Source organism: Canis lupus, chromosome 25 (genome assembly GCF_048164855.1).
Source record: "Canis lupus baileyi chromosome 25, mCanLup2.hap1, whole genome shotgun sequence".
Taxonomy (NCBI): Eukaryota; Metazoa; Chordata; class Mammalia; order Carnivora; family Canidae; genus Canis; species Canis lupus.
Window position 1 is genome coordinate 30,528,189 of NC_132862.1, and position 27,333 is coordinate 30,555,521.

The 27,333-nt window shown below is 35.2% G+C and overlaps 1 protein-coding gene across 12 annotated transcripts in view; it reads left to right on the top strand.

The window, feature by feature from the left end:
- The window catches only part of LMO3 (LIM domain only 3), a 56,106-nt gene extending 37,757 nt beyond the window's left edge, over positions 1-18,349 (top strand). For all 12 annotated transcript variants that reach the window (XM_072798844.1, XM_072798846.1, XM_072798845.1 and 9 more), the window contains 2 exons: positions 5,708-5,833; positions 15,395-18,349. In XM_072798844.1, coding sequence (XP_072654945.1) covers positions 5,708-5,833; positions 15,395-15,500 — 232 coding nt within the window. In that variant the 3' untranslated portion in view covers positions 15,501-18,349. The remainder of the gene's footprint in view (positions 1-5,707; positions 5,834-15,394) is intronic.
- The last annotated feature ends 8,984 nt before the right edge of the window (positions 18,350-27,333 follow it).

Sequence of the window (27,333 nt, forward strand, 5' to 3'; positions counted from 1 at the left end):
TACTGTAAGCTACCTCTGGGATTTCAGGTAGCAAGTTTTATATTTTAACATGTACACAACTATATGGCATGGGCCTTGGCAGTTTTTTACTGAAATTGTAGTTAGGCACTTTGTAACTTTTACTTAATTTTTCCACTCAACCTGTAATATGTGCTTACCTAGTGAGCTGAGTGTGTGCATATTCCCTATAAATCTATCTACATAAAGGGTGCCTGAGTGGCCTAGTAGCTTAAATGTCTGCTTTTGGCTCAGGTCATGATCCCAGTGTCCTGGGATTGAGTCCCACATTGGGCTCCCTGCTCAGCAGGGAGTCTGCTTCTCTCTCTACCCCTCCCCCTACTCGTGCTTTCTCTTTCTCTTATGCTCTCTCTCTCTCAAATAAACAAATTTTTTAAAATCTTTAAAAAAAGATCTATATAGAGTTATCTATCAATCGATCTTATATATGAGATATATATCTTTTCATGTATATAAGATGTTATATAGAAAGAGAATATACACATATGTGTATATATATATACACACACATGCACACATGCATGTAAAGAGATTATGCATATATATTCTATAGGTCCTATTAATATATGTATTAATTCATATACACTTTACATTCAGCAAATGGCTTTTGTGTTTGGCATGATCTGTATTTGTTAATAAAAATATATACACTTAATATATATGTGTATAAATACACATATATAAAATATATGAATTTAATAACCCAAATTAGAGTTAATTTCAAAGAATAAAACTGCTTAACTATGAAAGGAATAATCTCTAAGCTTCCTTTAACAGGTGATGTATCTAGTTCCTTTAAAATATGATCAACGTTTTTTAGCTTAAGTTTTGAAAAATTCAAATTAATTTAAATTTGCACAAATGTATACTAAAAATATATGCTAAGCCTAACTGTGTAACAATTAGAAGCATGGTTCACATTAATGTTAAACATTTTTATATTCTCCTTTGTACATTTAGAAGTGTTCAATGTTTCCTTTTTCTCCTCTTTTAACTCCCACACTTTCTTTATCTTTGTGACAGTGGAGGACGTGCTAAGACCCAACAGGAGAGAGAACAATAGGTTCAACTCTCTTCACCCTCCTAATGGGTGAGCTTTTTTTACATTTAAAACAAAAGAATTGAATGTTTAAAGTGTTTTCATTTTCTATCACTGCATTCCTTAGTTTAAAAAATGAAATAGGAAAGGAGATGAGAAGTGTATTTGTAATAGACAAAAAAGCAATTGCCCTTCTCAATCTGTGAAAATGTTCTATTCCTACTCACATAACGTGTTCAATAAAACTTCACCATCCAGCAGTCAAAAGTTAAAGATCTTTTTCATTGATTACAATCTCATATTCTTAGAAAACTAAACTTTTCATTCTCTGTTCATCTCTAGTTATTCTGCATAGAGAAGGGTTTTGTTTTGTCTTTTTCCACACATGGTATTATAACTAAACAGTCTTATCTGCGATGTTGAAAAAAAATTTACTGTTGACTTCATGTATATTCAAGTTGCTCAATGAGGATTGCCTGAATACCAGAAGAGAACACTTGATCTTTGTTCAGAGTGAAGGTTTATTGCAGTGATATTTATGTATGCATTTTCCCCAAAATAATAAATTAATTTGAGTCAAATACTATGCTTTCCATGGCTTGGGGGAATTTGATTTAGTGACTTGAGCCACTGACCTGGTAAAAAATCTATAGAAACATCTGGTGCCGTGAAATAAAAGACACTAATACAATGAACACTCATTTTCCCCCGGATGCCTGTAGTAAACCATATTCATTATTGCTATGTTAAATGATTATATGTCTTGAGTTTTTCTCTACCCCCACCTCCAGGAACTTTAGTAATGGATATATACTAACCCATACAGAATCCACCTGATTTATGACTAGGTTGCAAAAGCTGTTGGACATTTGGTAAAAATGCAAAATTTTCTGAGTGCTTTGCCACCCATACACAAAAAGTATTAAATATTTCTCTGCATGCTCACTACCATGTGGGAAGTGTTATGCAGCATACAGATAGGCTTGAGTTCTTACTTATAAGAAAGTTGTCTGTTTGGTTTTTACCTTCTTGTCTATGTTTAGATTGTCAGTACCAGGTAGTGAAAGTGAAAACAGAATGGAAAACGGACAGGAATGTCCTTTGGGATCCCTGCAAATAGTTATACGCATTGATATTGCATAGATGGTAGTTGTCACCTTTTATATCGTGAGTCCACTTTGGATAGTGTGTCAGAAACAAGACAGAGGTCATATTGCTTAAAGCCTATTGTGAGCATAAATGGTAGGGAAAAATCTAGCCCATAAATTGGCAAATTAACCCCTGCCATGCTTTAATAATCTATAAGATGTTTCAAGCTGAGCAAAATGGATCAATTATGTTTTCCTTACCATAAATTTATGAGCTGATACTCTATGATGAATTTAGGTCAGGATTTCAAAATGACTCCTTTTTAAAATAAAGCTTTGTCTGTCTCAGTGTTCTATCTGCCAAGTACACGTAGGCCCTCCCCTTATGTTAGGATGAGATCTTGTAAGCACAGTAAACAAGAGATTACAGAGATCTCCAGCTTAAACAGAAAAGGGAATCAGTATTAGCCTCCCTGGGAGTGAGGAATGGTAAGGAAGGGGTTACAAGGATCTCCAGGATTATGAATAGTCTAAATGAATTAGATAATTAAGAGACTCTTCTTGAATGTATCCTAGACACATCTGAAAAAAAATCTTACAAATGAGAACTATGCATGCCTTAAGCTTAATTGTTATATATGAAAATCATTTTTGCCTGAGAATCCAAATGTCGTGTTTGAAGACCAAAGGATAGCATTATACGCTTTGGAAACCCGATTTTGTAACATAGGACTTTGTTTCCTTCCTCAGAGAATCTTGGGTTCGCCCAACTGCGAAAAAGAACCTGAATGTGGCTATAGAATGATCTCTTGATCCTTGGACAAAACTGAGGAAAAAGTCTAACAAATGCATCGTTTTGCAGTAAATTAGATCAGATTTCCGCATCTCCGCACTCAGTCTGTGAGCTGACAGTTCAGTAAAATGTTCCCTTGTAAGGTTCGCCCTCTTAGGAAAAGGGGCAATAATTCATCATTAGGATTTCAGAGTCCAGGTGTAGATGGAAACTGATGGAGCCTCCAGCGAGGCAGGGAAAGTGCGTGGAAGAAGAAAATTTTATCTGAAGCCTAATTCCCTGGTTACAGCAGAGAATAATTAAGATAATATTGCTTCAAGAGTCCTTTAATGATTAAAAATCACATATGCAGAATCCATAAATTGGAGGGCAACAAATTGGAAGGCTGTAACGTCAGAGAACTGTTTTGTGCACATCGCAGTGGAACGTACGCTAGAGGCGGCCCGCCGGCCAGCCAGCCACCAGAGACCAGGACCATTCCAAGGACTTTGTTTAGATGCAACAAATCATTTGTCTGTTATTAACCTAGAGCTTGTAATTATGCAGATTGCCATAGATTTTCCTGGGCCTGGAAGTGAGATTGAGGGTTGTTCGCAGTATAGCAGGCAGCTCAGGGCTGGCCATGCATTACTGAACTTGCCACATTTATCATGTTGACTGATGGCAGCAGAAGCAGGTCTCAGGTCCCAGTGGTTAATGTAGTGGGTAATTAACTGTCATTTGCCTAGTAATAGGCTGATGATCAATGGTTTGTGTGGAAACAAATTCTAATCAGGTAGCTGATAAATGCTCAGCTAGCGAGAGCAATTGAAATTGGGGGAAACTATGTCCAGAATTTCAAAATGGCATTGTGTGGGTATGTTTATGAGGTGTAAGCAAACCGCGTAGTCCTTAAAATCCGCTTTCTCTCCCACCAGCCACATTTTGTATCCACAAGTGCATCCGTATGCACGGAATAAAGAATCCTAACTTCTTAGGATTTCCTTATTTCTCCAAGATACAATGAAAGAGCAGGTGGGACAAATGGCACGTGTGAGTGACGTGACTCCTGAATGGATCGTGCAAAGTACCCTGAAAAGTCAACGTCAAGTGTTAGACCGGACGAAAAAATTCTGCTTACAAAAGAACAGGATGAAAGCTTCAGCCTGGGGGGGGTTCATTTTTAACGATGCCAGTAGGAGATGGGAGATGTTGCATTTTCAGTGAAGTTCTTTTTAGAGAAAAATTATTTCCTAAGATACGGATTGCAAACGGAGAACACGCCTGTCATTAGAGTTATGCTCCTTTCCGGATGCACGTGAAAATGTCTTAAAAATTCTTTCAGGAAAACCGCAGCTAACAATTTCAAATTTGGTTTTCTTAAATGGAACCCTTCCTTCCCCTTTTGTCAAGGGCACACGTTATACTGGCAAACTGTTTGGAAAGCACTTACGCTTTCTGCCCTCAAGGCGCTTATGTTCTTCAAGAGACAATCTAACAAAAACATAAGCGTGAACGTTTATTACACGTTTTGCCAGACTCTGAAAACCCTTCTCACAACTCTTTCCAACAATTGTCATTAGCCTGGTAAGAAGAAATGGTGATGAACTTGAAAATGAATACGCATGCCTGAAGCAAAGACCTGTCTTTGGAGTATTTAGAAAGTAGGAGAAGAGAAACTTGAGCATATTTGTGCATAATCCTTAAATTCAATAAAATGAAAGACTGAGTTTTTTAAAGTACATTTTTATAAATAAAATGAGTTTTCTCCATAGCACCTTTGAATTCATTAGTTTAGAACTGCTTTTAATTTGGTCTTTCCCATGAGAGCCATTATATTTTTCTCCTGTCAGCCTGATGCTGGAGAAAAAAGAAAACTGGCAGATGTGGTGTTTTTCATCTAGTTTGCTTCCTAGTTAAAAAGTGCATTAACTGCTATGCACAGAATATTATTTATAATAACTCTTCACTACCATTAACAACTTTAAAGAAACTTGGTTTAAATATTGCCAGTGCAAATGGATAAAATATTTTATTCCGTCCCATTGTGCAACTGTAGAGACACTCTATTTTATACTAGTTTTTAGGTCATTACAATAACTATTTTCAGGAATCTGTAGCAAATAGGATTTTTTGAAATACGTTTTTCCGGGACAGTTCCAGTGGTTCTCTCGATATATTATGTTTCAACTCTTGGTCGAGCTATATGTAGTTTACAGCCTCATTTAGTTTAATGTGCTAGTTGAATAACATAATCATAGCTATAACTATGGTATAGGGCCATAAGGTGCCTGCACCTCTAATGTTTTTTGACTATTTAAATGGCTGGTTCATAAATGTTCTTTTCATAATAATGGCAAACCTAGTAGCTAGATGTCAGAAAATAGTGAGTCATTCAAATGGGTTTCTTTTGCAACTGAAGTGTTTAATATGTAACATTAAGATCAAAGTTACGTTACAAAAATTTCTATTTACTGCATATTCTATCCAGTAGAAGATTTTTGCTATGAATTCACTCCCAAGGACTTGTTTGCATGCGGTTATGTAAGCTTCCTAATATATTTGTCTTTTCCTTTTCTTCTCAAATGAGATGTGATTTTCATCAAGAAAGGTCAACTGAGTATGTAACAGAGAAGAATACTTATGTGTCTGCCTTGGATAAAACTTGCTTGTGTACATCATAAGGCATTGTGTATTGATAGCTTTGCAAGGTGTACTGGCACCTTCTCTAGACATCATCTCAGATCTCCTTGTAAGAGTTTGAAAAAAAAAAAATGTTTATTGTTCCAGGCTCTTCGGTGTAACGGGAAACTGTGCCGCCTGTAGTAAGCTCATCCCTGCCTTTGAGATGGTGATGCGCGCCAAGGACAATGTTTACCACCTGGACTGCTTTGCATGTCAGCTTTGTAATCAAAGGTAAGCGGATTTCATTCTGGTGTCTAAAAAATAGCAAACCTCTTTTTGCTAGTTATTTACTTAATAAGTGGCAATTATATATTTTACTTAAAGCAGTTAATCTCAGCATTTTTGTTTTCTGCAAACATTCATCTGGTGCCAGAGACAAAACCACTGAGGGGAAATGTCTTAAAACTATGCTTCTTCTACCTGTGGGAAGAACATGCTAAAGCAGGATGGGAAAAGATATGAAGACACTGCTACCAACTTTAGTTTTCTTATTATTTGTTCTTTATTGTTTTTCTTCTTTAAAAATTATGTTTAAAAAATCTCTAAAATTTACTTTAAAACTTTAAAAAGATCTTTAAAGTCTTCTGCCTTTTTAAAAGTAGGCTTCATAATCTTCACTTCTTTCGTACTATGAACAAACACATTTGCACTGAGACAAATATACAGGAACTTGTAGGACATGTCTATCTTCATCTTATTTTTCCTATTTATTGCTGTCCTCTCTCTTGATTTCTTATCTTGAATTTTAACCTTGTTTTATATGTACTTTTAAAGTTGCTTTACGTCTCTTTGGGAATGAGGCCAGATATAGCAGAGAATTAAACACTTATCAGCATTGGACAGGCAGCATAGGCAAATGGGAAGAGTATTGCACAAGGAATCTAGAAACCTAAATTCTACTCTGGACTTGGCCCCCCACAAGATATATAACCATCCATCAACCATTTTAGCTCTCCCAACCTCAGTTTTCTCATTTACAGCAAAGGGGAGCTGGATTAGTCAATCTCAGAGAACTCTTTCATCTCAAAGCATTATCACTTTATTCCATTTTTTCTTCTTGAAAGCTATAAGTTTTATTTCCAGTGGGAATGTTGTACCCCTGATACCTGTTTTATATGATAAATGCAGAGGATATAAGAATATGAAACTGTGCGTATTAAAATATATTTAAAAACCTAGTACACCTGGGGGGTGTTAATGAAAATATATTCAATGTGAGTGTGACAACAGCTGGACATAGTATATAATCAAGATATATTAGTTTCGCCAAGTTCTCAGTTACTATGATTTGCCCTGCTTTCCTACTCAGTGCAGCATCTTCTTATGAAATCCTGTATAAAGTAGTAGAAAGAACATGATGTTTACAGGGAGAACTGGATTCAAATTCCCATGCCATCATATATTAGCTATGACATCTTGAATCTGTTACTTAATCTCTGAGATTGGTTTCCACCCCCTGACAATGGAGACACTAATACCTATCTTACAGATTTTGGAAATTAAATGAAATCCTTTTATTAAATACCAGGAACACAATTGCCTCTAAAAAAGAAGCGCTTTTGTTTTGATACTTATTGTAATTTACTCAATTTACTCTTACCAAATAATATTCCATTAACTTGGTTTTTACACAAGATATATATCTCAAAAAAAGATATACCTCAATAATATTTCCTGCTAGATGTAGATGTTCAGAGTAGTGCCCAGTATACCTTACAATATCTAATTCATCCAGGAAATAATTTAGGAAGTCATGATACAACACCTTGAGTCTTCCCAACAAACTTTTGTACTCAAAGCAGGTTAACTCAGTCTATGGTGACTTTTAGCAAAAAAATAAATTGGCAAATATATGTGTAAGGGTATAGATACATGGACATAAATATCCACACATTCATATAGACATTTATATGCATGTGTACATGTATGTGTATATATTTTAAAGAGATATAAAAAGTAAATCTAGAATTCTTCCGTCTATTTGTCATATTGATCTACTAACAATTCAGTTATCTTTATGCAAGAACAAAATTTACTGCTTTCCTACTTATAAAAGAGTACATATTCATGGTAGAAATTTTAGAAAATAGAAAAAGGCAAAGAATCATATTGTCCCATATCTCAGTATTCTAAAAGAAGTATTTTAATATTTTGGTGTATAGCTTGCCATATGTTTTCTTATGCACATATGACAAATGACATTATAGCATATATTTTATAATACATTTGAGCTGTTTAAAGAAAAAAAAAACAGGGGAGAAGCCTAATGTCTGATATTTGAACTTTTTCATTTAATGTAGTATGCTTTTTCACTTGCCCTTACAAATTCTTTTAAGATATTTTAAGCTTTCTCATGTTCTGTTTTATGAATGGAGCTTCATATTTTAAATCGGTCCTTTATCGTCAGATGTGTAGGCTATTTCTTCACATTTTCCTATTATCAATATTGTCAACATAATATGGACTTTATAAACAAAGAGTATTCAAGCCTGTGTCGGGATAAATTCACAGGATCACAATTAATCAGACAAAACATATAACTGTTTAAAGGCTTATGTTATATGTTGTTAAAATGCTCTCCAGAACAGTTATACCAATTATTCTCACACCAGAAATGTAAAAGCTATGTATTCTTACATTCACTCTAACACTGGGATGATTACTTAAAAAGAAATCCCTGTCACCCTGAGGGATCAAAGATGGTATCCCATTATAATTTTTAATTAGTATTTATTTGATTTCTAGTGGCCCTTTGATATTTCTTCTTTTAGGGAACTGCTGTTTATGCCCTTTGTCCATTTTTCCATTAGGGCAGGCTCCCCTATTTTATCCGTGTTCTACACAGAAAATTAAAACATCACTCAAGTGCTAAGCCCAGCCTAAATTCTATTATGATGCAAAGTAATTGTAGGTTGTTAATGCTATTTACAAATCATATATCAATTTTATTTCACCATTGAAATAAAAAGTTGCATTCACAATTAAGTCTATCTTCTCCGTAGAACTCAGTCAAGTAAGACAAACACTCCTAAATTCTGACTCTAAAACTGTTCACATTCTTATTGCTGCAAAATACTATTCTAGTATCATTATTAAAGTACCTAATATATTTCCGTGTTCGCTTCATTTATTACATGCCATAATGGCACTGCATATCTTTAGTGCTGGTTATGCACAATTAGCACTTAGTTATTGTCTTGTCACTTCAGCCCCTACAAGACAAACTTCTTTAATGCAAGAAGTCAGCTAATCTCCATCAGTCAAGCAGAGCAGACAAATTTTGTTACTCTGAATACAGAAGGTTTTCAACACAGGAGATTTTCTTTTTACTTTGACATTTGCTGGGGAAATCCTCTCCAATAAAGCCATATGCCACATGACTATACTTCCAGTAGCCAAATCATTATGATAGCATTGCACATTTTCAAGTAAAACACAAAGCAAATAGGTAATTTATAGGTACTTTCCCTTAAGTAAACTTTATTGACATCTGAAATTGTGGCATTATAAATGCTTATGAATTTTATTTAGCAGTCATTTCATCTTCACTTGTAAATCAAAACATCATTAATATCTAAAGCATTTCTGAATGTTTCAAAAATGGTAGTAAAAATAACTTTTCAGGATTGGTTGTTTCTTGTCCTTACCCTCTTTGCTCTTTTTTTTTTAGATGGGTATGGCTAAAGATGTGAACCCTGAATTAGAAATCTAAAGTTTTTCTATATTAAGAGAAGCAGAGGAATGTTATTTTGAGAATCTTGGATGATCACTTGAATCTCACTCAGAACTGGAAAATTCTGGGTAATAGGTTAATATCTTAAAGATGACTAAGCCCCTCCTCCTTAGAAAATTCTGTAAAACTAAATGATGGTTGTATAAGAAAAGGAAAGAACCATGTTCATTTGTAAGGAAATTGCCTCACATACGTAGGACTGTATAACCTTAAAGAATAAAAGCACTGGGCTAGGCTCTGGAAAGAAAGATGAATAAAAACTAATTTCTCTCTTAGAGATACTCAGAGCTATGGGATAGATGAAACATCAAAGAGTAACAGAAGAGTATCATCAATGATAAACAGATCTATACCGAGGGAAGAGAGGTCTGTCCATGTTGAAGTCTTAGAGAAGCATCAAAGGGCTGATGTGTCAGGTTTTAAAAGAGAACTTCCCAGGACTGTTTGGAATGTAAGAATTATGTCTGGTGGGGGTTAGGGAAGATGAGGAAGCCAAGGAGCAGTGAGAAAAGGGTTTTCCAGACAGATGGAGCATCATGCAAGGCATGGAAGTGTGAAAGCATTTAATGTGTGCAGGAAATGAAAAGTAGCTCAGAGTGCTCAGAGATTAGAGTTTGGAAGGGATATGGAAAGGGAGGGAATGGCATGAGGATCAGGAGGAGGTAAAATTGGAAAGGTGGAAGTCAATGAATTAAAGTCAAAATGAACACAAATTCAAATTATCTAAAATACCATTGTTACTTAAAGCTAGTTGGTTCTGGAATAAATCTGCCTTAACCAATATTTACTGACCACCCAGCTCAAGTGGTGGTACAATCTATGGTGGTATTTCGAAAGGTTCAAAAGAACCATAACTCATAGGCACTTACCTCAGCACTGCAGTCCAGATTGGGAGACTTGTTACCTATTCATGAGAACATCTGAAATACCAAAGTAAATGATACACCGATAAATAAGTGCTTTGGGAAAGATCAGAATGAGTTGGCATGGTCAGGGAATATTGATGGAAAGAATGGAAACTAAAGAATTTTTAAAATTTAGGGGCACCTGAGTGGCTCAGTGGTTGAGTGTCTAGCTTCGGCTCAGGTAGTTGATCCCAGGGTCCTGGGATCGAGTCCCACATCGGGGTCCCCATAGAGAGCCTGCTTCTCTCTCTGCCTATGTCTCTGCCTCTCTCTCTGTGTCTCTCATGAATAAATTAAATTAAAAACCTTTTTAAAAAAGAATTTTTATAATTTAAACAGATGGAAAAAAGGGAGAAATAGTTCTGGTTAAGGAATGGCTTAAACAAAGGTGAAAGAACTTTCATTAACAAATAATAATGACAACAGAATTCTTATATAGTGCTGATCGTACACCAGACCCTGTTCTGTCTTACATCTGCTCACTTAGTACTCAATATAATGAGGTACTATTATTAGCTTCATTTTACAGATGAAGTCACTGAAGTACAGAAAATTTAAGTAACTTGCCCCAGAGAACACAGGCAGAAAATGGTAGACTCAGAAATGAGAACCCAGACAGTCTGGGTTTAGTCTCTGGACTAAGAGCTGATAGGAGGGCCCTGGACTCTTTCAAGAGGGGTATTTTATTTCCTGACTGGGCAGACATAAATGGAAATAGATATGGTGAAGTTAAGCAAGGTAGACTTTGAATAATTTACAGCAGGGTTCGGGATGTGGGTAGTATAAATTGGTGCAGAATAAGTGATTAGGAATGAAGTATGTAATGAAAGCTGGACTATCTTTGGGAGAAGCGAGTAAATGTGTTCACAGTTTATAGGGGTGGGATGTTACGTATATAATCAGTACCTCTTACTGAAAACAAAGTACAGTATCAAAATCTTCATCTCTAGTAACTGAGGATGCTAAATAGAAAATAGAGACATTTGGAATATGGACTTGATCTCCTCCACCCCACCTTCCCCCCCACCCTCCATTTTTTTTTAAATATTGTGGAACTAATTATAATTGATAGCCACTGACCTCAGGGATATAAGATGACTAAGTTAACATTTTCATTCTTAGAAAGGATGTGAACAGGAGGTTACAAATAGAGGCTTCTTTGCAGCGGCTTTGGATAACCTGCTTAAAACCACTCTAAGCCTCATATTTTATAAAAATGATTCATTAATTTTATTTATTTTCTATATGTCTCATTTCTAAGACTGTATGAGTCCAATTAGAATCACTCCAAAATATCTGGAAATTATATCTATTATTAACTCCAAAACATCAAGATTAAATGACAGTAATCCGATTGGGCATCTTTTTATTACTTTACATACTTTTTTTTTTTAATGAAGGCACAATTAATTGAACTAACTACACCACAAGCAATTAGAATTAGATTCCAAGGAAGATTATTTTCAGGAATTTTAGCCTGTAATATTAACATATTTACAGTATCCTCTGGCCATCACTGCTTTTTCTTTTTTTAGATTTTATTCATCCATTCATGAAATATGGCGGGGGGAAGGGGGCGGGCAGAGACACAGGCAGAGGGAGGAGCAGGCTCCATGCAGGGAGCCTGATATGGGACTCGATCCTGGGTTTCCAGGATCATGCCCCAGGCCAAAGGCAGGCGCTAAACTGCTGAGCCACCCGGGCTTCCCCATCAGTGCTTCTATAGTATTTTTTTCTGCCAATGTTAAATCTCATAAGAAGCTCATAACACTGGAAATTAGCCTTTCTCACAAAGTCAGTTATAGATTATCTTGTTAAGCATCTAACATCTGCATTGCTATTTCTCATGTTTATATACAGAACCTTTTAAAGGAGTATACCAATCCAAGGGCGCCTGGATGGCCCAGTTGGTTAAGGGACCAATTCTTGATTTTGGCTCAGGTCCTGATCTCAAGGTCGTGAGATTGAGCCTTACAATGGGCTCTGTGCTTAGCTCAGAGTCTGCTTGGGTTTCTCTCTCCCTCTCCCTTTGCCTCTCCCCCTGCACTCTCTTTCTTTCTCTCTCTTTCAAATAAATAAATAAATCTTTTTAAAAAAGAGTATATCAATCCTAATCACAAAGCAGTTATAACCTGCTTTAACCATAGTTTTCAAAACTGTTTTAAGGTATATGTGTAAGTGTGACATTTGTCGCTCATGGTCTGTTTTGTCTTGACCTTTCGATATGAATTGAAATGCACATAAAATGTACTTTGTCCAGTTGACAACATTAGCAACAAAATATTTTAGGTAGGAATATTTTAGATGATTCCAAACTTCTCATTGATGAATTACCAACCTCTCATTGAATGATAGGCAGACATTTTTTAAAGTTATGCAAAGGAATCTTAGCAATACAAAAAAAAACCTGTATTAACTTCATAGCCTTATGCTTTACTGCCTTCACGTAAAGCATGGGTCTTGAGGCCAAAGAGACCAGAGTCCCTTTCCTTCCTCTATCATACACATTCTAGCTATGGAGCCTTGGCAGATTTTTTTTTTTAATTCTGGGAGGAAGCCTTAGGTTTTTCATCTGAAAAAAAAAAAAAATATTTACTTTCTCAGTTGAACATAAGGAATAAAAGTGATCATGCATATACATGCTTAGCATTAGCACATGGTAAGTACTGTGCAAAAGGTGGCTATTTTATTTATTCATACTCCAAACATTGAGGTAAGGCTTCACATACTTCATTTCTACTTTTTACCACACACTTAGAAAAGTCACTTACATTAAAGATAAGAAAAAATGAAGTTTCATCTTCAATATCTTAAGTGGAAGGTTGGGATTTGAACTCTATTCACTGTAATATACCTCTCAGCCTCTCATATACTTCTTATTTTAACATCCCTACAATCCAGTGATGTAGCTGTTTTATCTTACCCACACAGAGTTGACTCAGAGAAAGTATGAAATGTACCCTATAACTTGCATTGGGTAGCATCAGGGCACAAGATTTGGTCCCCAGGCTCTTGGTTCAATACTTTTCTTATGATAATTACCCTGAACATATTAATCTGCAAACAAAAATTATCTAAACTCCAAGACTTCTGAAGGTAAGAATGATGTAACTTCACATGACAAAAAAAAAAAAAAAATGTTTTATTTGGGGTACTTGGCTGGCTCAGTTGGTAGAACATGTGACTCTTTATCTCTGGGTAGTGAGTTCAAGCCCTAAATAGAGCATACTTCTAAAAAAAATGAGGGTTATTTTTTTTATTGTGAATAGAATTTGGGGGCTTGTTAGAAAATTAAAGCAAAATTTTAGACAATATGGAGTTGAATGAGTATTTCCAATTCAGTTGATTTTTTATAAAGAAAAAAAATTAGTAATATTACCTAGAACACAAGAGTATTTGTTGAATTTATTTATTTATATGTGCTATTTTATCATTAGCTTTTTGGTTCAAATTATTTTCAACAGTAATAGAAATTGAAAGTTTTGAAGAGTAATGAGATATATACTACATGCTATTTTATGGAATTTCACATAAAATATATACATCTAATTTGGCTACTTAGTCTGTCCAACAGAAGAAATATTACCTTTTTTCATCTTAATGATCAGGATAATCTACAAAAACTGGTTTACTCACACACCGCTTTTTAAGCACAATATTTAAAGTTTATAGTTAGCAACTAATAAAAAGAAGATATACTTAAGGTTCAAACTTGAATGTTCATTCTATCCAATAGCCCTGACCACAAACTCCAGGACTTCAAGATCAACGCTTACTTTGTACTTTCAATCCAACATCATCAGCAGGCAGTAATCCTGGGGAAAAAAAAAGTAAATTCCACAAATAAACAGACCAATCTTCCTTTAAGAGGAAAGCTAATTCTTTTCAATCTACTTTTTTTATTACACTATTTTCCCCTCTATCTACTTAGCTAGAATAAGGATAAATTTCCAAAGCTACCCAGTTGGAAAATAAATAGGTTCACTGTTTGTCTAGCATTCCAATCTTTGCAAATGTAAATCAGTCCAACTGCTCCTCATTTAAACCTTCAACTTCACAAAACATTAAAGGGTTGCTTTCACTACACAATTTAATCTATCCACTAAGATTTCTGCTTGAACATCATTCGAAATTGACTATCTGATAAAGAGAGACCACTATCAAAGTTCAGTGAGGTCAACTTGTATAATTACAAGTAGTTTTACTGGGTCAACTCTACTAGACACTGCTGTTTGAAGGTTAAATTGTTACAATTAAAAATATATACAGATCTCCCCAGAGTTACTTTATTGTTAAATGTACTGGAAACAGCACGAGCATTTATTTCTGACCTTAATTGTGTCCAATGTGTCACCGCTGGGAAATTATACAAAAAGAGCACTTATTAAAAACATTACAATCTTGCACATTAAACAATGCTTTATAGAATAAAATACATAATTAGCTACTGGAAACTAGTTTATTTATCACATCAATATTAAGAAGTTCATTCAGGTTATTCCCTTTGGTTTAATTGGAAGTGCGCTAAAAAATGACATTTAATATTTCATAGTTGGTGAACTTGCCACAAACAAAGGAATATGGCCAAGCATCAGAGTCTGATGCTAAAACAACTTTTCCTTCACAACAATCACTTCCAGATTACTAGAATTTAATCACATTTTAATAACAGAGAGTAAAAGGAAGCTTTAAATGGGAAGCTTTAAAATGGGCCACTTTCTAATTGTTTGATACATTTTAATGCCTTTTACTTTTTTTTTTTAATAAAGTGAATAAATGGCCAATGGGAAACCTTCCGGAATCACTGCAATGAAATATTGTTAACATTCTTTCTTTTATTTTAATGACTGTAAATATAGATTAATTATTCTTTTTTTCTTTCCAAAGTTGTGATAAACATCACCTCTGCTGCTCGAGGTGTTCTTCTCGATTTTCCTGTGCTGTTTATATATAAATGTAGGATTTCAAATTTTGTGTGCAATGTTTCATTTAATGACCTACATGGTTTAATTTCAACAATAAAGGTAACTTTCTAAACTAAGCTTTCAAACTCAGGGAATTACCATGTGACATTATTTTGAGGAAAAGAAATCTTCAAATCTGTAGATTGGAGTGAAATGATCTTAACACATTTTATTTTTTAAAATATTTCAGATTTTGTGTTGGAGACAAATTTTTCCTAAAGAATAACATGATCCTCTGCCAGACGGACTACGAAGAAGGTTTAATGAAAGAAGGTTATGCACCCCAGGTCCGCTGATGTATCAACATCACCCCATTAAGAATACAAAGCACTACATTCTTTTATCTTTTTTGCTCCACATGTATATAAGAATTGACACAGGAACCGACTGAATAGCGTAGATATAGGAAAGCAGGATGGTTATATGGAATAAAAGGCGGACTGCATCTGTATGTAGTGAAATTGCCCCAGTTCAGAGTTGAATGTTTATTATTAAAAAAAAAAAAGTAATGTACATATTGCTGGATTTTTTTGCTTGCTATTCGTTTTTGTGTCACTTGGCATGAGATGTTTATTTTCGACTATTGTATATAATGTATTGTAATATTTGAAGCACAAATGTAATACAGTTTTATTGTGTTACCATTTGTGTTCTGTTTGCTTCTTTGTATTGTTGCATTTAGTACAATCAGTGTTTAAACTTACTGTATATTTATGCTTTCTGTATCTACCAGCTATTTTAAATGAGCTGTAACTTTCTAGTAAAGAATTGAAGAGCAAATCTCACTAATGATACACATATAGATAAAGCAAGTCTATCAACATTAAAATACTAAAAAAAAAAAAAATGAAGACACACACAAAGCATTTTAGCAACATCCACTATTATTGCCACTATGATTTAGAGTCTATCAGTGTTCTCATTATAACCCCCGATTTTCAGGGGGTTAAAGATCAGCTTTAAAAAAATGCATAAAAATTTCATCTTAAAGCACTTTCATTTTATACCAACGTGAAAAGTGCCATTTTTAGAATAACTTTAAAGCTTAGCAGTTATCCTTTTAATATCCTTTGTGTGTGTGTGTGTGTGCTCTTTTCCTACACAATGGCTTTGTTTTATTTGTTGTTTTATTTTTTTTCAGCCATTTACCCCTTATGTAAACTAGTGCCTTTGGGTATCATGTAAAATTTTTCCAAAGGGTTACTTTAGACAAATGTTACCACAATTATGAGATAATTTTAAAACGATAAACTTCTTGTACAAATTTTGCCCAGATTTCTCCCTAAGAGCTAAGGGTTTAATAACTTTATGGCTTGATAAATTTCTGGCACTGAAAGGATTTGAGTGCAAATCTACTGAAACTATGATAATGCACACTGAAGCTATGATGATATTTGAGTAGTGAGCTTACTTTTGATCAGAGCAACATAGTTCTCACAGAATCTTCTAGAAGAAAAAAAAAAGGGATTGTCAAAGAGCTGAGAACTGGTGATTATATATTTTTCTGTATTTACCTGACACTTATTTTAATGTTCAAAAGTGAAGACTTTAAAAGTTTGACGTGTCTTACTCTTACTGCCTTCTTTAAGTAGTTACCATCTCAGAATATATCACACTTAAGGCTGAAATCTGTCATTCCATTTTTTCAAGGGTGAAAAATTATTCCCTTACCAACATGATAGATGAAAAAGAAGAAAGTCTTCTAGAAACAAATTATGGAGACTGTTATTTCAATTACAATTAAGGAAATAAAAGTAAGACTATGATCCCTTCTTCTTCTGGGTTGCTCACACTTTGCTTCTTTGCTTCTGCTCCCTCTAATAGAACTACTTTTCAACAAATCTAATTCGACACAGGCACAGTGAAGCATATTTTTGCTAGAGCAAATTTAGTGCTGTGGGATTTCTTTTTTATTTTTTATTTTTTTTTTGTTTTTGGATCACTTGTATAGGAAACAATAATATTTCCCTGTGTTATTTGCATACATATTTTGTCCTGCCAATATATGCATTGCAGATGAAAATTAAATATGATACCTGAATTCTTGGTTTGGGGCCAAAATATTAAACAAAATAATGCTGGTGTGGATTTGAGTTGTTTTAAAACAAAGCTTTATTATGGACATGCATGTGAATCTGGATGTTGCTTCTCATTTTTACGAAATGGTTCTGTGAAAAGTGAATGATATGTATTTTTACAAATACTTCATGGTTAAGAATGTTCAAGTCACATGTCCCCCAGATTTGAGACATACCGAAGAAAAGAATTTCAAAAATAGCTATTTGGGGCCCATAAAATAATTATTATTTTAGCCTTAGAGTCTTACATTTGTTTCATGATAAGACTTGCATAGCCAAAAACAAAACCAAAACCAAACAAAAGGTGGGGGGATAGGGTGGGGGGGGGGATAGGTGAAAAGTGGTTTTCTTAAGCAGCCCTTTGAGTCCCCATTAGGAAGTGTCTGAAATTATCGTGGATGTGAAATTGTAATTGCCAGTATCTTTCTCAAATGATCTTTGTTAGATTTAAATGGTTTGCATATGTTTATCAATATGTTAAAATACTTGTAAATTGGGAACAAACTTCTCTTAGCTTCTGGAAGCTGTTCAATTAGCATTGCTGCCCAAAAACCAAACAAGTTTTTATTGCCTTTTCTTTTCCCAAATCCTTCGGGAATTAATTCTTATGCTTTTTACTCCAAACAAAATTACTCACCTGGATTGAAGATTAAGGCCTTAATCTCTTTAGATTATCTCTAATCTCCATGAAATTGTGCAACCAGAGAGAAATGGGTTATTTTATAGCTAATTGCCCATAAATAGTAGCATTTTTGACCTGAAGTACTAAGCTAATTGTCTTGACTACGCAAAGTCCCCGAATTGTTGTCAACTTTCCCCTTTGTGTTGTGTAGCCCTGACGCCACCTAGCTTGTTGCCCGATGCCTCCAGTAGGACACCTCTAAAGGAGCTTTGATTTCTCAAGCAGTGAAAGCTCCCTTCCTAACATGCATCTCAGAGAGGCTGCCTACGATGAGGGACCAGGCACCTCCACTCCTCTAGAGTGCTGGCTGAGTTTAAAAGCTGACCAGTGTTTGTAATTTCATTTTCATCTTGCTTAATAAATATCTGCTGGATTCTTTCATTCATTCATTTTTTATATTTGGATTTATGTTTTTAATAAAAGGGTATTTACTCTTTGATTGCGCTTAATTGGCAAAATCTAAGATGATATCTAGAAAGTGTACATTGAGTCCTCTTGAAAAAAGGATAAAAATGTGTAAGGACATTTACTTTGAAAAGATAAATCATAACAAGCATAGACAGAATACCTCAAATACTTTCTCCAAATGTTACTTTTAGGATTTCTGAGCTAGGTAGTTTATTGTTACTTACTTTTGTGGGGAAAATAAAACTGTCAAAAATGAAGGTAGCAATCGCGGGGTGTAATCTTGTACATTTACACAAATTTCAAGTGATCTTCCTGAAAGCAACTGTGTTGCTGTCATCAGACAAAATTTCAAATTTCCTATTTTCTGTATAATGAATTAAAACAAAACTTCAACTAAATCCTACATTTTCAGGGAAGAGATGTTGCGCCTAAAATGAAACAGGGTGCTGAAAATTATCTCTGTGGTAAAACATACCGTGCACAAGTGGTTTCCTTTTAACTATCACTTAAAGCAAGCTACTCTCACCAGACACTTAAACAATTTCATAGAAATGATATAGGCCAAACATGTTTAGCGTTCACTTCAGCAAGTTGCAAAAACAATCTGCATGTTCATTGTAATAGGCCATTAGCGTAGAATACAATTTTAGCAAAAGCCTTTTGATTACTACTGTTTCTTTAAAACACCATTATAGATATTTCTTAAGTGTGATTTTAATGCGAGTTAAGGTAATAGCAAAATATTAATATGGGCATTATTTCAGTTGACATTAATTGAGTACCTACTATGTGACAGGCCTTGCCCTGAGCATTCAGATAGCCCCCTATAGGGCTGAGTTAGGTCCTCCATATGCCAGAAAATTTATTGTATCTTTGCGCTGGTTTATACTCATCTCCAACCTACAAATAATGAGCACACAGAAGCGATACCATTGTCTACCTATTCAGCATGTCACTGGTATGAAGGTCCCAGAAAATATCTCAAGTAATCAATGTGTTCAGAGAATTATCTCACACAAATTACTCATTAACTCAATAGCACATAATAAAAAAGAACATCAATTAATTAATGAGTCACCCTCAGATCACTATGATTACAACAGAGCTCTGTTGAAACAGCGGTTATAAATGGAGCTGCCTCTCTTTATTCATTGTTTGCAATTGGCCCATTATTTGGCTGAAACCAGTGTCATATTTAACACATGCCTGTAGGTAATTGTGTGATTAGTATCATAAATGAAAAATTCAGAAAGTGTAGTGCTTAGAAGACCTTATAAATGGTCAGAAAAATAAAGACAACTCTCATTTATACTTTGGCTTCCTTTGAGGCCAAGCTGTTAGAAGGATGTTATCTATCTAAAAGATACACTTTTACATTTAAAAGACTTTCGTGCTATAAGCTTTAGCTGCTAAAACAGAAGTAAAATTTACAATACTGTAGAATACACATAAATTAATTTCAGTAACTTTTTACAGAGACTAAAATATGTGTGACCAGTTTTGTAAAAGTGTTGGTACCCCAAAAGAACAGTTTTGCTTTTGGAGGGCCTGGCTTGGGAGGCTGTGTGGAAATTGACAACAGTAGGGTAAGAGAGTAAAAAAAAAAAAAGAGCCAAATATTATATACAAAGTCACCAACTAAAGTTTCCCAACTATCTTGGTAAAAGCCATTCCAATAAGCTTATAGAATAATTATAGCAGTTCCCTTAGGTAAGTAAGAAACATCTGTTGGTAACACATAGCAGGTGTTAACAATTACACATACTGAAATTTTTAAAAACGTTTTTAATTAAAAGAATTCTGTTTTCTGAAAAGAAGAATATGTTAAATTCAAAGATATTCCTGTTTTGAGCGTGCAGACCACGTAATGCGCAAAATTGTAAAGCCCAAATCATCTTGGATCAACTAGGTTTCGTGTTTGGTTCAGATCATTGCAATCAAAAGTGAATTGGAATTCACTGCACTTTTTACACAATTTGTATTCTGGGCTGAGAAGCCGAATACTCATGAAATTGGTATAAAAGAGCTGATTACAGAATATTTTGGCTGTATGGGCAAGGTGGTTGCCATTAACTTACCAAATTTAGTGGACACAGTACAAATGAGAACAAGAAACATTCAGAAAAATAGATTATTCAAATCTTTTTCTAACCCTACTTCTGCAGAAGACTTTAAATCACCTAAGACAGTCCATTTGTAACATGTAACTTTATCATATGGCCCATCTTCAATAGCTTTTAATAACAGCTGATGTTCACTGAACACTTACCATGTATCAGGCGGTTTTCCATGCACAAGTAATTTCCACAACACCCCCTGTAACATAGATACTATTACCCCTATTTTATAGATTTTAAATAAAAGCAGAGAGAGGTTGCTTAACTTGTCCAAGGTCTTAGCTTGTAAATAGATTTAAACACAGGTTTTCTGGCTTTCGGACTTAACCACTGTACTATATAATCTCTTACAGCATTGTCGTCATCATCATCATCACCACCACCATTTTTATTGTTTTCTAGCCAAGAGTTGGAAGTTATCTGTGTTTGGTTGAAAATAACAAATATTTCAGAGTTAATGTCATCATTAAAAATGAAAATTGGTAATGAGAGTGATCATATCTTCCTAGATGCATCTGCTTGATCGCTCTTTCTTTCTACTACACCATGAAGGAATATATCTGAGCCACAAAACTAGGATAGCTTGAATAGGGGATCCCTAGTATAGGAGGATCTGGCACAGGAGGTAGTCAACATAGACTTGAGAGTTAGAATAGAAAGCTGCAATTTTCTAAATCAGGATAAACATGCCACGAGGAGATGAGGCTTGAGTCTCCAAAGTCAAGATAATATAAATCAATATGTTATGTGTCTTTGATATTTTCTAATTTGCTTCCATAAGATGATATGGAAACAAAAGTCAGGATAGCAATATGTGTCAAGCAATGTGTTCCCTGGTCTAAAATACTCAAGCTATACAGGATGCTGGCTTTAGGTCACCTGTCAAATAGGTTAGGAACTCTCTAGTCTCAGAATTTTGATGGCAAGCCAGGCTAAAGCAATGGTGGGCAAAGCAGTCATCCTTAACATAGACCAGAGCAAAATGCGATGATTTACAACCTCAGATTACCACAGGAAAATTTCCAAGACGTTCTTCCTTCCACTACATCAACTGCTTGCCGCCATCACCACAGCATCACTTCCAGATATTGGGGTCCTTGTGAGCCTAAATCATTCCAGACGAAGTCCTCTTCAAGGGAATTTTCACCCCACAAGAGTGTTCCTGTATTTTTCAGTATATAATTAGTACTTAAACTGAAGTGCTTAGAGTGGTGATAGCCACAGAGGAATATGGTTAAATGCATCACATAAACAATGTGCTTGTCTTCAATCTAGAAGGCACAGTGGAAGCCCCAGGAATTTTTAGTTGCATGATAGCTTAGGTTAATTACAATATGACTTGCTAAAATGTCAGTAAGAACATCAAGTTTTTCCCAGCCCACATTTGGTGGGGCTGCTATGTTTTCCGAAAGTTAATCTTGACCTGGAACACCTATGTTCTTCTTAGAGTATACTCCATTTACTGTGAATAGTAGCAAGGACTAGAAGACACAAAAACCACATCTGAGGTGGAAATTGGTACATGAGAGAAAATATGAGAGAAAAATTACATATGGGAGAAAATATAGGAGAAAAGGTTGCCTAGAAAGAACCAGTTAACTTCATAAAAAAAAATCATTTAACATCTACTATGTGCATGGCAGCACACTAGGCATTTCTAAATTTTTTCTGCCTGAGAGATTTTGGGTGTGTGAAAAATTTGCTCACTGCTATTTATACTTTGTTTAATGCCCAATTTATTAAACATACAGCTCTAACAAATGCAATTTCTCTAAACATTTGTACACCATTTAAACAGCTAATAAACCAAAACTTGTAAATTTAATAAATCAGATCCAACCATTTAAACATTGATTAGAATCTTAGTCAAATTTTTCTAAACATTTCAATAAAATCCAATCTAATGAGCTTCAAGGATTTTAAAACCAGACAAATTCTCATGTTGAGCCAAACATTTTTCTTAAAAAAAGTTTAAACCTGGAACAAAATTATTAAGATAATATTTCTAGATTTTATTTCATATCTTCCTGAGGTTACATTAATAGCAAGTAATTCCTCTTAAAAAATAAGGATATTGTCTCAACTTGTTGAGGTTACAGGGTGTGTTGTTGACTATATGAACTTTGGATGGGGCATGAAAATGGATAACTCTGCTTTAAACAATTAAAACTTGAGCCAGGGATCCCTGGGTGGCGCAGCGGTTTGGCGCCTGCCTTTGGCCCAGGGCGCGATCCTGGAGACCCGGGATCGAATCCCACATTGGGCTCCCGGTGCATGGAGCCTGCTTCTCCCTCTGCCTGTGTCTCTGCCCCTCTCTCTGTGTGTGACTATCATAAATAAAAAAAAAAAAAAAAAAGAAAATAAATAAAACTTGAGCCAGTTCTTATCAAATTGGCCAAAAATTTAATAATCATGTTTTTCTTGTTTTACATCAATAGAAATTTTTTAAGCCCAAGTCTTTCAAATAGATGACAATTTCACATAACTCAATGCTTCTTCCCACATTGTGTGTTAGCATTATTGGAAACTTGTGTATATCATTTTCTATTCCATTATAAACTATCAAATCATTTAGAGATTTTTATCTCCTAAGAAATAAGGAATTAAATCTATTCAGTCAGATTTCCTATTAGGACATTTGGCTAATCCTCTGTCTTGCATAAATTATTGGACCCTCTTTTGAACTGATTATAATGCATTACCACCTGTGTTGATTAGTACTTTGCATTTTTGGTATGGTTTGATTTACAATTTTCTACATTTAATCTTCTGTACTTTGAAGATAGAGACAAGTACAGATTGATACTGTATAAATGTGTATACATTCAGTAGAAGGAACAGGCCAGATATAGCATTATATTTAGCTTTTTTAAAAATTATAACCCTATTGTATAATTGACTGTATAACTTTTCCCCTTTTGAATTTAGTTGTAAACTCATGGCTTTCATAGATACAAATGCATTCCAGGTGGATTTAGTAGTAGTAGCTTATATTTCAAGTATTTGTGTGTGTGTGTGTGTGTGTGTGTGTGTGTGTATGTGTGTATGTGTGTGGTTTTTACTATGGGTTTTACTTGTTTTGAAAGACACCACCTTAGAAAACCAGAAAGCCAAAACTAAAGGGCTTGAGAGAAAATGCAGAGTGCAGTACAAGGTGAGCAAAAGGTGAAGTGTTCCAGAAAAGGGTACTCAACCTGAAAATTACAGAGGCCAAACAACCTCAGTGTAAAGGCAACAGTAACAGAAATCACTGAGAAAGAATATCAGTACTAAACATTAGTTGGACATTGAAAAGAAGAGAATAAAGAAACAGAAGAGTAAGTCAGGAGGTGGGACCATCACTTAACGACCCATATCTGGAAGCATTTACCTCACTCTTCATAGGGATATTTGACAAGAGCATATTTATGTTACATCAGATTTATTGCTAGCATCAGATTTATGCAGACCTTGATTACATTTTAGGTAAACATGATTATTATTTATCTTAACACATAGTTTTCTTAGTCCTAATTAATCCTTAATTTTTATTTTCATTTCACTGATGCATTCTGTTAGGGCACATTAGGAAAGGCTTCACAATAGACATTTACACTCTGTCTTAAAGAACCATTGGAAGATGGAAGGAATGTTGATGTTTTTAGAGGGATAACCCTAAATTTAAGTTCACCAAACAATTACTTTCATGATGACTCATCCAGCCAATAACAAGAGAAAGCCAACGAAGATCTTCAAAAAATATATGGCATAACAAATGTCAAAGTCCAGGAAGATGGACTCAAATGGAAATGTACAGGGTAGACCAGGGAGGGACAAGAGGGCATGCTGATAGTTCCATTCCATCAAGAGGCCTTTGTAAGAACCAAGGAAAGAGATAAACACCTACACACTTTAGTGATTGGAGAGTAAAAAGAGGTGGGGAAAGCAACGAAAAACAAACAATTTTGCTAAATATAGCAGTTGACTAAATGTGAAGAGAACAATGGAGACAAGTCCAATGTGACTGAGATTTTAGGATTTTTTTTACCCTAAACTACTAGAGTTCATCAGCAAATAGGCCTAGAAAAGTGAGAATAAGAGAAATGTATGCTGATGAATCCTGGAATGTTAGGAACACTTTTCGTATGAAATCATAGAGTTCTATTTCTGCATCAAAAATCTTTGGGCTTTTAAGGAAAAAGAAACATAATACCATGGGTTAGTGTGACAGATCTAGTTTTCCACTCGAGATCCATATTCTCCCTCCACTCTTGCTAGCAGCAAATGGGGCAGGGAGACATCAAAGCAAAAACAAGCATGTCACAGCTTCTCATGCACTGAAGGATGGCCATTTGACACAGTTCTGGACAATGGGATATAAAAATGAGTCAATGGAAGATTTCTGGGGAACTTTTGGTTTTCTTGATATTCACTCTACTTCTTCCTCTTTACTGCTTCCTTTGTCTTTCTGCCTGGGACACAAATGGGAGCTAGAAGTGGATCAACTATCTAAAGAATAGATGATGGTTGGAGAAGATGAAATTGCAAATCTCCACGTGCCTGGGCACTGATAAAATTGTGAAGACACAAATAGGGAGCAGATTTTAACAGACTTGAACTTTAGCTGATCCAGCTTATTTCTGGACACCCTATGGTTGGATTACCTCTTGTTCCTGAGGCTGGGTTTCTGTTACATGTATTCAAAACAATCCCTAACTGAGGTGCCTTGGTGGCTCAGTTGGTTGAGCATGAGACTTGATTTCGGCTCTTGTCATGATCTTGGGGTCCTGGGATAGAGCCCTGCATCAGGCTCTAGACTCAGCAGGGAGTCTGCTTAGCTCCCTCTCCTTCTGCCCCTCTGCCTATTCTCTCTCTCTGTCTCAGTCTCTCTCTTGAATGAATGAATGAATGAATAAATAAATAAATAAATAAATAAATAAATCTTTTTAAAAAAATTCCTGATATACTTGCTAGCAAAAATGGGAAATGCTGTAATTTCAGCCTCAGTCTGATTCAGAGAAAGGAGATTTTGCACTGAGTTTATAAGACCCAGCATCACGATTTCATTCCTTGTCCCTCCGATGCAGGTCCTTCCTGTCATATAAGAACCCATAATCCTCTAACAAGAGAAGCAAGAAGGTAAGGTTTCTAGTGTGTGTGTCTTATTTTCTTTCTGATCTTGCCTGACCTCCAAACTCTACCCTGACTTTTTGACATAAAGTTAGCATTTCCATTAGAATATTACAATATATCTACTTTTACATATGGTCAGTGGGGAAGGCTGGGTTCTTATTAGAATGTCATAAAATAATATAGTCAGAAGGATGCAGGGAAATAGCAAAGATATTTTCAAGTAATTAGTTGGAACTACAGACAAATCCAAAAGAAAGCCATTGTGCAAATGTCAGGCCATTGAAGGTTATTTCACCTTGAGGAGATAATGTCAGATCCCTGCTTTGGATATAAAGGAAGTTTTGAAAGTTCTTTCTGCCAAAATCCTGTCTGAAGATCGTTCCTTATCTATGAAGTTTCTCTCTTGTCCTCAGGGGGGAAAAAAAAAAGGAAAAACAAAGATAATATTGACATATATTTTACATAACTATATTTACTCAAAAATAGTTCTTTAATGTGATATTTACCTTTCATACTTTTTGGTGGCATACAATTAGCCTTTCCTTTATGAAAACATGGTGATGGTAGGTAATAAGTTTTGTTTTTTATTATCTCAGAGAAATAAATAATCACCCACTTCATCTTGTTTTCCCAGTCAAAATATATGTATATATTTAAATATGAATACACAAATTTGTGAAATCCATTAATTTTGTTTTATTTGGCTATGAATCCAAAATCTGGTTTTAGCCTTGTGCCCCTCAGATAAAAACTCTCCGTTTTATAACTACCTTCCAACCTAATCTTATGCTTCATTCCAAGAGCTATAGATTCCTTTGTCAGCAGAAAAGTTAACTTAATAATCTACTATTTTCCAAGGTATCATCTGGAAAGAGTACTTCTTTCCATTTCTTTTTCCTTCCTCCCCATGCTTCTAGAAACATGTATTTTGTACTTCCCATATCCCATACAGCAATCACTGTGTGACATCCAGGAGGAATATCAGGAGAGGAAAGCGGGTGAGAGCAAGGAGGAAAAATGCAAAGCCTCCAAGATTAGTAGCTCACAGTCCATTGGGGAAGCAGGGGGGAACAGCTCCACAGCAGTGTGGTGCTATTATTAGAGAATGGACAGGATACTTTGGAAGCAGAGAAAGGAGTGCCTAATTTTAAGAGTATGAGCCATGAATTCTGAGAAAAAGCAGCTGAGTCTTGAGAAGTAGGTGTGATTCCAGTGGATTAGGGACAGGAAGGAAATCTATTCCAGGCATATGCAAAGACTTCAAGATATGAGAAATTCTGGCGGGTTAAAGAAATTGCAATGAGCACGTAAAGGGGTTATAGATTAAAATCCAGCATTGAAGCGTCTTGTCCCTATAGACCAGTTTAGGATGGTGGTCTCCAAATTATAGAGCTTGCAAAATGTAGATGCATATATGTGTGTATATCAGATATTCCAACTCAGTAGGTATGTCCTCATGCCCTGTGATCTATGCATTTGAAAAACTCCATAGTAATCTTCATGATTCATCAGGTGTGGATATCACTGCCACAGAAGATTAGGAACCTCTGAAGGATTTCAAGGCATGATCATATTTACGTTTTGGGACATTCAATCTGGTGGTTTTATGAAAGCTCAAGGGGAGGCAGCTGAAACTATAGGCTGGGGACCAGCTGCTACAATTAGAAAGAATGTGGATTTAAACGCAATAGCACAGGGCTGGAGATAAGGGACACTTCAAGCACACAGTACA